This window comes from Malaclemys terrapin, chromosome 21 (genome assembly GCF_027887155.1).
Source record: "Malaclemys terrapin pileata isolate rMalTer1 chromosome 21, rMalTer1.hap1, whole genome shotgun sequence".
Lineage (NCBI taxonomy): Eukaryota > Metazoa > Chordata > Testudines > Emydidae > Malaclemys > Malaclemys terrapin.
Genome location: NC_071525.1, coordinates 6301331 through 6312219, shown reverse-complemented (window position 1 = coordinate 6312219; position 10889 = coordinate 6301331). Strand labels below are relative to the sequence as shown.

At 51.1% G+C, this 10889-nt stretch overlaps 1 protein-coding gene across 3 annotated transcripts in view; it reads right to left on the bottom strand.

Annotated features, from left to right (window-relative positions):
- The window catches only part of PLEKHO1 (pleckstrin homology domain containing O1), a 73943-nt gene that overhangs the window by 50182 nt on the left and 12872 nt on the right, over positions 1-10889 (bottom strand). For all 3 annotated transcript variants that reach the window (XR_008442946.1, XM_054011039.1, XM_054011040.1), the window contains exons 3-5: positions 3859-3999; positions 2763-2867; positions 7-108 (exon numbers count right to left, since the gene is read on the bottom strand). Coding sequence is in view for 2 of the 3 variants with exons in the window: in XM_054011039.1 (XP_053867014.1) it covers positions 7-108; positions 2763-2867; positions 3859-3999 (348 nt within the window). In the remaining variant the exon portion in view is untranslated. The remainder of the gene's footprint in view (positions 1-6; positions 109-2762; positions 2868-3858; positions 4000-10889) is intronic.

The window sequence follows — 10889 nt, the reverse complement described above, 5'->3', positions numbered from 1 at the left end:
ACGTACCACAGCCATCAAGTGTCCCCGTGTCGGAGGCCGTCTGGAGTGCTGGATTTTCGCTCTGTCGCGGGTCGGATGGGCGAGGTAGCTGTCCTCCTCAACAGTCACCTGCAAGGACAATAAAGGTCATCAAGCATCCCAGTGCCTGAGAAATGCAAACCACAAGCCATCACTCCCTGCCTCTGTAACAGGAGCCGGGTCGATAATTCCTGGTGCATAATTTATTTAACCAGTTTTGTCTTTCCATCTGCGATCTGTCCACGCGCTGATGGCAACATTTTCCAATGTACAGAAAAATGTGCTCATTTCTTCAGGGAGGAACTCTCGGCCGGCAGATTGTTTGAATTGCAAACTGCAAATCCGACAGTCAAACATACAGTTTGCAGGTCAGCCCTGGCAAATATGCCAGCTAATAAAAAAAACAGCTTTGCATTATGAAATGCACCAGCGAAACCCAAGAGCTCTAATGTTCGCCGAACACCATTTGAATCAAAACTTGCTTTGAAGTGGAATCAATTATTTGGGACGGGCAAAAGAATTCCACTGGCGGTAACTCATCTGAACCTTCCAGACACTGGCAAAGATTCATGTGATGTGCTGTCTGCTCTTGAAAGGCGTTTGCAGACCGCTAACTGGTAGAGCTTTTGGTGGAGCCAAAGGCAAGAGAATTATGAGACTCTAACCACTTATCTGAGGTTTTTATACTGCTACCCATCACCGTATTATCTGACCAGCTTCAGTGTAAAACAATTCACAATAGGGAAGTCCCTAGACTTGAATTACGGGTGAATGTGGGCTGGATTGATCACAGGGCATCACACCTAGGTGAGGGACAGGCAAGGGTAAAACCACCTGCTAGGCTATTAAACCATTTCGAGGCCCTCCTTTGAATTGCAGACCCCATATCTGCCATGGCAAGCCATATGCAAGAGCATTGCTTTCCCAGACTGAGAGCTGCTTGTACCAGTTTAGATAAAGGTACAATTTTATGCCGATGTAGTTAAACAGATGCCACTTTGCGTGTGGACACTCCTATCAATTTAAACCTGGTTTGCATCAGTTTTGCTTGTGCTGGTAAATGTAGGCCTTATTTGCATGGGGAAGTTGGACCAATACATCTTTGCTTTTTCCAGCAGAAACTCCCTCGCATCCTCACACAAACAACCTTGTTTGGGTTCATCCCGCACTTTAGTTCACAATAATTCAGCCACTTTGGAAGTGACCGTATTCTAACAGGAGTGAGATCATATCCCCATGCTGGCCTATGCCCCTACAGTTCGTCCTCCTGCTGCTATCACACAGCGCGTTGGTGAACAGCTGGATTGGCCTGTCCGGTTACCTGTGCGCACACCACGCCTACAAGCGCAAGCTGAACGGAGACAGCCAGATTTAAAATGATACAAGTGCACTGTGAGGTGATGAGTCACCCCTGAACTCCACAAGGGGATGAGTCATTCCTGTGTTAGACTGCAGCCAATCCCCAAGCTGGGAGCTGGTCAGGTGACTCTCAAGGCGGGTATATAAGCCTCATGGGAGAAAGAGCAGCTCAGTATGCCCAATGTAGCTTCGTGGCTTGGAATCGTCCCGTGCCGGAGAGAAGTGACAGACTTCATGGGCCTTAGCCTGCTCCAGCCCAGCTCCCAGCCCTACTCTTACCTTGTTCTCATCCTGCTCTTGACTCCTGATTCCAGCTCTGACCCCCGGGCCTGACTGCCACCGCTCCAACCTCTAGGCCTGACCCATCCTCGCCTCAGTCTCTGACATGCATCCACATAGGGCTTTTCACTGGCTTAAAAACCAGCCTGAGTTAACCTGGTGCAACTTCTGGGTACAGGCAAGGCCTTGCTCAGGGCCTCATTCTCATCTTCACCCCATTGCATCACACTTGCCATGGGAAGGAACCTTAAATGGGGAGGTGGGAGGGATGGGGCGGGGGACGCTACTCTCCGGGTAGTTAAAAATACAAGGCCCAAATTCCTCCTTGGCTATTAGCTAGGGCCTGCGCAGACACTTATCTAGAGCCAGTCCCTGCCCCGAGGAGCTCACAGTCTAAACAGACAAGACAGACAATAGGGTGGATTCCTGTGCACTTTAGTGAGGGCAAGATGGGCCTCGCATCTCGTCTGTTGTCCAGGTGACCCCCTGGGTGCTTTATGGGGCTACGTCTCAGAAGGCTGTTCTCCCGGGATAGCCAGCCCCTAGGAGTTGCCCGCGGCATATGGAAGTCAGGCAGCACGGCATGTAATCACTGCTGGCTTATTACGCGCTAGATGGTCACAGAGTGTCCGCCAGAGCCAGCGTGGCAATCGCCGATCCCCCCACGCGCCGATTGCCATTAGCCAAACCCCAGCGGCTTTGCACCATTGGGTCTGAGGCTGAGAAAGAGGGATGTGCTTGCGCTGGGGTCGGAAGCGCGGGGGGCCTTTCCCACCACAGGTTCGTCTACACAGCCAACGGCAGCTCGCAGCAGCCAGCCTCCCGGGCTGACAGAGTCAGGATCACAGCAGAGCTCATGCTACTGTGTTAAAAACGGTTGTGCAGACTGTGCTGGTAAGTCGTGGCTCGTGCTCTGAAGCCCACCCCAGGCTTCACAGCCCGAGCCACAACCTCTACACAGCTATTTTTAGCGGTCTGCTGGCCCAGGCTGGGAGACTGGCTGCTGTGCAGACGTACCTTAGGCAGGAGAGCTGAAGCCAAAGGCTTCACTGAAGATTAAGGCTGAGACAACGGAGCTGGGGCCCAGCCCCGAGAGAACTTCTCACCTCATCTAAGATGCGGTTTTTGGCTCGGGTGATGGCGGAGTTGAGGGCGTTGATCCAGGACTCTTTCTCCTCCGGACTGACGGCCAGGAAGATCAGATTTGGTGCCTAGGAGAGAGGGAATTCATGTCAGCCCTGTGTGCAGCGCCTGAGTGTTGGCTTGGTCCCCGGCCACAGTGAAGCCACCAAGAAAAGGGTGTGGGAATATGCACAAAGCCCGGATTCTCCGCTAACGCAAACCAGCGCAGCTCCACCCAGGACATGATTTAGGGTAGCAGAGAACCAGACTGGGGGGTCTGTTTTATTTCTCAGGAAGACGCACACCCAACCAGCCAACCCACGACTGCCACTAACAGCTGAAATGTTTCCACTCTCGCTAAATGGTTCAGTTATTGGTGAAGGGTCTGGTCCACGTTGAGACAATCCCAAATGCTTTGCCTGTCCCTTCTTTAGACTACATAAGAACGGCCATACTGGGTCAGACCAAAGGTCCATCTAGGCCAGTATCCTGCCTTCTGACAGTGACCAATGCCAGGTGCCCCAGAGGGAATGAACAGAACAGGGAATCATCAAGTGATCCATCCCCTGTTGCCCATTCCCAGCTTCTGGCAAACAGAGGCTACGGACACCATCCCTGCTCATCCTGGCTGGACCTAACCTCCATGTATTTATCCAGTTCTTTTTTGAACCCTGTTGTAGTCTTGGCCTTCACAACCTCTCACTCCAAGGATCTGGAGTTAAATGATTGGCTTATTTAATTATAGAGGCCAGAGGCCTGGTTCTGCTGCCATTACAAGTCAATGGCAAAAACTCCCTGGCCATCACTCATCACTGCAGGGTCTACTGCCTCCAACAGATGGAGGTTCATAGGTCTTAAAGCCAGAAGGGACCATTGTGATGATCTAGGCTGACCCTCTGGCCAGAGAATTCCTCTCAGGGATCCCTGTGCCCAGTCCAATAATTTAGGGATTGGGGGCGGGGGAGACACTAGATCTTGGAGAAGGCAAAGGAGGGGATTGGGCTGTTGACTCATGCTGCCATAGTCAATACAGCCTGATCTCTTGGTGAAGGTGAGCACCAGCTGCGTAGGAAGTTGTACCGTGTTTCCAGGCTGTTTGGAGTGTGCTAGCGTGAATTTGCTGTGGTTCTTTTTGCTTCTGCTTTTGGACTTCCTGAGCTCTTCGCATTTCTCATAATCACTCAGGTCAAACACTTCCTGGATGTTTTTTTCATCTTTGACCTACGAAGCAAAAAGTAGCAACTGTCAGTGGCGGGCCACAGCCGACAAAGGTCTTCCGCTCCAGACTGGCTACCGGTAGGATGGCTTTGCTAGAACCACTCAGGGTTTATACATTTATAGCATGTGTGGTGTAACTCTCTGTGTGTGCTTAGAATTGTTTTCTGTTGTTGGAGCTGCATTGCATATCTACAGAGCCCCATGCCCGATGCTAGAGCACTGTCTGTAATCCACCCAGTACTGATGTCAGAGTAGTATACTCATTTATTTTTGAGGGCACCTTCCAGTGGCACACTTTGGAGTTAGGTGTCCACCTACCCTTTGAGAGGAAGGATGTGGTTAGAACACTAGCCTGGCAGTTAAGAGACTTGGGTTCAAATCCGTGATTTGCTGCTGGCTTCCTGTGTAACCCTGGGCAAGTCACTTTGTCTGCCTCAGTTTCTCCTCTGTATAATAGCACTCTATCTCGGGGAGTTGGGGGGTTGTGAGGATCACTATATTAAAGATTGTGAGGGCTGCTCAGGTCCTACAGTGATGCGGGGTCATATAACTATCTCAGGGACCTGATTCCCATCGAAGGTCAAATTCTATCTAACCGTCCTTTGCAACTTTGAAAACCTGCTCCTTTGAAAACCTGCTCCTTTGATTTCTACCCTAGTCTGGGATTTTCAAAGTCAATCTGCCTTGTGCGCCTCTATTTAGACCCTTATGAAAATCTCCTCCTTAATTCCTGGGGGATTTCAATGGGGGGGGGGGCAGAGCCCCCAACTTCCTTAGCCCCCTGGAAATCACAGCCTGAGCGCTAGGCACTGTTACAATTTTTAAAAGTTGTACACACAATGAAATTGCAACATGTGCTGTAAGGAAGCTGTTAATGACCCCTCCATGGGCTTAGTGCTCCCTAATATAGTGATGGGTATGAGATTCCTCAGTGTTTCATAGAATATCAAGGTTGGAAGGGACCTCAGAAGATCATCTAGTCCAACCCCCTGCTCAAAGCAGGCCTAATCCCCAGACAGATTTTTGCCCCAGATCCTTAAATCACCCCCTCAAGGATTGAACTCACAATGCTGGGTTTAGCAGGCCAATGCTCAAACCACTGAGCTATCCCTCCCCCCCTACAACTTCTTCTGGCAGTGGTGGGATCCCCACGTGAGCCAGCTTGGGCAGGGCTTCCACAACACCAATGGAAATCACCAGCAGAGGTAGCCGCTCAGCTCTGAAAATCGAGCTCCTCGGGAGTCTTAAACTGGGCCTCCAAAATCAGGGCCCCCTCCCGGACCATAAGTCCCAAGAACCCCCTTCCCTGTCCAAGAGAACCAAACCTTTCGCCCCGTCTTGCGAGACGAATAAGATCTCACTGCTTGGCTTGCGGGGTGGGTTTGCAGAGAGCTCTGTGCCACACAGCGGGTTACACACACCCCACGGTGGCCATTATCTGCAGACAAACGTGTCAGAAAAAGCCACAGTTCTCCCTTGGACTCTCACAACTGTTCACATCCCCTCCCTGGCTAACACCCCTCCCCACCACTTGTGCACTGGACCAGACAGTGGGCATAGGCTGGAGGAAAGAATATATCTAGTTCTGTGTTGAAAAACGTGGCTTTGGTCTTGTTTCCCTGCCTCGAAAATCAACTCCAAGTGGTGCCAAAACACTGCACACGATCTGCTGAGCTAAAATTCAGGCACACTCCACCTTCCGTATCGTTTTTACACCAGTGTCCCCCTGTTGACCCCGCCTAGCTCGACTGGTCCACACCAGCATCAGCAAGGGGCGCTCCATCTTTGTGCACGCGCTTGTGTCCCTTTGTGTGTGCGCGTGCGGGCGTGCGCCGGAGCGTCTGGAAGCGAGTGGGCGTGTGTCTCTAGATTAGCAGATGCAATCGCATTAGCTCTCAGTGCCTTTTGGAAGATGGCACAACAAAAGTTCTGGAGGATAAAGATTAGCACTTTCTATTTTTAACCTGGCTGTATTATGACAGCATGCACCGCCAGCTGATTCAGGAGCCAGTCCCAGGTTTCTGATACGGCAAAGAAGCCACATCCCCTGTTGCTGAGCCTCACCCATCGTGAAGAGGTGATCAGGAAAACACCATCAAAGCACAAAACTTCAGGGCACAGGCTACAGCAGCCTGGAACCCAGACAATTACTGGTGGACATGGACTGCTAGCCTAGCTCATCGGCCGCTTCAACCCACAGTATGTTTATGCAACCCCTTCAGAAGAGAAGGCATTTTCAGGGCCTGATTCTCATTTATACTACGGCCCCTTTATGCAGCCTCCACCTGACCTATGCACCTATATGACCCCCATTATCACAGACTCTAATGTATTTATCTCCACAGCCCTCCGGGGGGGCAGGGTGGTGCTATTATCCCCATGGTACAGAGGGGGACACTGAGGCACAGAGCGAGGGAGTGACTTGCCCAAGGTCACAGAGGACGTAGTTGCTAGAGTAGGGCCTAGGCTAGTTCCGTAACGACTGGGCCACCCTTCCAGTGCAAAGGGCCCTTAATGTGGGTATAACTGTAATTTACATCCACTGTAAGGCCTTTATGGAAGAGAGGACACCTGGAGTGGAGCAGGGGCTGTGAATCAGCCTGTGCATTCCTCCCCAGGGGGATTCCCGACTACCCAGGTGGATACATTGGGTTGGGGGCTGGGGAAAGGGTTTGGCCTCTTGCATACAACAGGGCCTGAGTCCTGGGCCTCCAGGCTTCATCTAGTCTGAGCCTGTCCCCATTATAGGATGGGATTTTCAAAGGAGCCTATTTGAGTTAGGCGCCCAGCTCCCACTGATTGTCAGCAGGAGCAGAATTGGGCCCTACAAGCAATCATGGGGCTTTGTAATGGAGTTTGAGCAAAGATTGTCATGGAAACCATGTAACTATCTATCTATCCATACATGAACAAGGCAGTATATAAATAAAAACCAACTGTGGGCTAGATCCCATAGTCTGTGCACCATAGAGGTTTTATGTACTGCCAGTATCTTCCGAAACGCCGTCTCTTTTGAGGGATCCAGTTGATCGCTGCCCTGTTCACTTGCGATGGGCATAGAGACCTTCCCTGCTGTCACAGTCCAGCCAACAAATTACTCCTAATTCCAGATGTCAGCTCATTTAGGACCATGGGACTTCACTGACCCATAATTCCTTTATGGATGCAAGAGCTCGCCCCATCGCTGCCAAGTTTGCCACCTGTCATGGGTGATCGAGAAAGCACATCTCAAATGGCTTGCTTCTGGCACGGATTAACGCCTACAAAGTTCTAGAGAACTCAAGTGCACAACAGGCCCAAACCAAGACCCTGGATTCAGCCACCCTTCTGGGGAGGTTAAAAGTCAAACATGGGACTGGATTCACGGTTTGCAAATGGCCCCTGTCTTGCTGATGAGTTGAACAAACACCTCAATATCAGGGCACCCCTGAAGCTTAGCGCATTGAAATCCAGATTCAGCCAATCTTTACAGAGAATGCCTCACAGTGTATCACTAGGGTAGACAGTGGCATGAATAACTGTAATATACAGCAGAAACTGTCAAACTGTGGTGGTTGGCTTAATCCGGCTCCCGTTTACAGGGCCGGTGCACCTTGTGCCCCCGCCCCCAGCCCTGCGGCAGCACCCAGCCCTGAGGCCCACCCTGCCGCGGCAACTTCCCCCTCCTCTGCCCTGAGCCCCCCTCCCCCACCCCGCGGCAGCTTCCCTCCCACGGGGAGCCGTGCGGCAGCTCCCCACCCCAGCTCACCTCTGCTCCGCCTCCTCCCCGAGCACGCCGCCCCCGCTCTAATTCTCCTCCCCGCCCAGGCTTGCGGCGCCAAACAGCTGATTGGCGATGCAAGCCTAGGAGGCGGGAGAAGTGGAGCGGCGACCGCGCGCTCGGGGAGGGGGCGTAGGAACGATGTAAAAAAAAAATTGGGGGCACCGCTTTTTGGCGCCCCCAAATCTTGGCGCCCTAGGCAACCGCCTAGTTTGCCTAAATGGTAGCACCAGCCCTGCCCTTTTATAATACAGCCCACAATGACATGATCACTGTCTTCAGTTCCGTGATCACTGACTGGTTTTCCCTCAGGACCCCGGCCTCAGTCAGCGCACAGAATGGAGGAGGCTCACTTAATGAGCAGCAAGTCAATAGTTTGTTTTCTGCTGGTTACTTGCGCCCGTTGCTCCAGCTCGATGCCCAGGGCTTGGTTCTCATTTATACAAGGCTCTGGCAGTGGAAAGGGGACGTAAGCTGAGTGGAGCTGTGATTTATGTCCATGTGAAGGTGGCTTTGTGCTGCCAGAGTGGTGTGAAGGGGATGTGGTGGCACTGAGAAATCCGGTCCCTTCGCAGTGACACACTTTTCACACCTGTGACATTGTTTTCACAAGCCGCCAAAGGTGCCCAAAACCTCGGATCACAACAGGACTTAACAGCTGATCCCTCCCACCTCCCTGCTGCCTCGAGATGGAGGGAGAGAAATAAGCAGAGAAGCAAAATGACCTGGATGTGGATTCAGTGAGCAAACTGCAAGGCCAAAGAGAGACGCTGTCAGGGAACCATCCACTTAGGTATTTCAAAGGTACCAGCCGGCCACCTCTGCCCCACGTGGGAAAGTCAGACTGACACAAAAAAGGGGGCAAGTGGGTGGAAATGTATCACGCCCATGAGTCCTCAGCCGCATTTCAGAGCAGAGAACACTGACAAATACACCCTCCTCTGAAATGAATCACCTGAAACAATCACCCTCAGCAAAGCCCGAGTTATTAAATCCCAGTGAACTGAGTGTCCCAGTTGCCTGCAGTTTGGTTCTGTCCCTTAGAGCTGCCACCGCCTTTGCCTGAGAACCTCCCCGTCTGCAGCCAGCACAATCGCTTGAATGCCAAATAGTTCACAAGGCTGGCTAGCTATCGCCTTAAAGACGGGGCTCCAGGCATATAGCCTCTTCTGAGCCAGTGTGTCTCTCTCCACTTTGCACCATTCCATTCAGTACGGTGTTTCTGGTGTGATCAGCTCGCCCCACCATTCAGGCCGACCCTCGGTTTCTCCAGATTCCCAGTGCTCCCTGAGACGTCCAGATGAAGAGGGTTATATGGGATATGCCCAATTCTCTTCTTGTGTAAACTGGAGCAGTTCCACTGATTTGGATGGACCGCCAATGACCCCAGCAGAGAACCTGACCCTGTGTCTTTTCAGATAGTCAAACAACATACATTTATTTGGAAGAACATTTCAGGCTGCCTAGAGGACCTAGGAAGGATGCCGCCGAAGAGGCTTAATGAAATACCGCGGCTATGGTTGTGGAATCTCCATCTCTGGAGATATTTAAGAGTAGGTTAGATAAATGTCTATCAGGGATGGTCTAGACAGTATTTGGTCCTGCCATGCGGGCAGAGGACTGGACTCGATGACCTCTCGAGGTCCCTTCCACTCCTAGAATCTATGAATCTATTCCTACCAGGGAATGAAGTGCAATTTCTCCCTCAGCTCGAGTGATCTGTAAGGAGAACAGCGAGGAGTGGAATAATGCTCTTGGGGATGACCCAACCCAGCTAATCTCTCCGGAGTAAACCCCAAACTCAGAATGTGCATTAGGATTGTTCGATTTTTTTTTCCCCTCAGTTGAAAGAGTTTGAGGCTCAGATTTTCAAAAGTGAGTAGTGATTTTGGGGACCTCTTTTCTGGGGGGCCCTAACCTGAAACCCCCTTAAAGGGGCCTGATTTGCAGAGTGCTGAGTCCCCGTGCAGGGGGCAGATCGTCAGCTGCTGGAAACTGTCATAATTGCTAATGGAGTTAAAATGTCTCAAGTTGGGCACCCGAAGTCACTAGCCACTTAATTCTTTTGCGAGAAACAAAATAGAAGGTAAAAAATCATGGTGATTTATGATTAGCATAATTCTAATCTATATTCTTTGTACTACTCTAATCGTGTACCCAGATAAACACCCATGATCTAATCTCTCTATCTAATCTGAACTGCTTCCTTGAAAGGCTGTAAAACAAGGAAAGCTGTCCCTGGGGATTGGGAATGGGAGATGCAGCCTTTCTTCTTTAGCATTTTGTCTTCGAATTTTGCCCCATTCAGTTGCTGTGTATTGGCTTATGTGAAATGAGTTTGGTTGGGTCTCAGCCCAGGTCCTAGGGGGTAATGCCACCATGAGAATCAGCCTGACTCTCTCCAGGCAAGGATGCAAATGGAGATCGAGCTTCCCCCTCCCTCTCCCGGGCAGGGGTGAGACACGTAGCCAAGGCAGGTTGGGGAGGACGCTTGCCCTGCTGCTATATTTGGTCTGTTGAGGCCTTAGGTCCCCAGTGCTATCGATCCGGCATGTTTCATCGCACTCAGATCCACTGCCATCCATGCCACTTCACTGAAGCCAATGGATTTGCACAGGTTTCCCTTCAACTGGTAGCTCTTTGGGGCAGGGATGGTCTTTGTGCTCTGGGTTTGTTCAGCACCGAGCCCAGCGGTGTCCTGGCTATTGACTGGGTCTCCTAGCCACGACCACAACACATGCATCCAAAGAATTGGGTATTCACCCACGAAAGCTCATGCTCATATATGTCTGTTAGTCTATAAGGTGCCACAGGACTCTTTGCTGCTTTTAGCGACATCAGGGGGCAGTAACTTGTTGTGTCAAAGGGGCAGTATTAACTTGTTTGTATTGGGGTATAAAGATGTATCTCAGAGGGAGTATCTTTGTCTGGCTTAAGAAAGGAATGGAAAGTCCTGCCGTTCACTGAGCTCGTCCATTGTTACAGGCATACACATAGTAATGGTCCAGTTGAGTCTATGGGATACTAGTACCGTGCTTTGTCGATAATAAACCTGGCTGGGTGCCTTCGTCCCTTAACGGATCTTGTGGTCATTGGATGGTTCGCTCAAGGTCTGCCATGCCAGTTGTCTGCG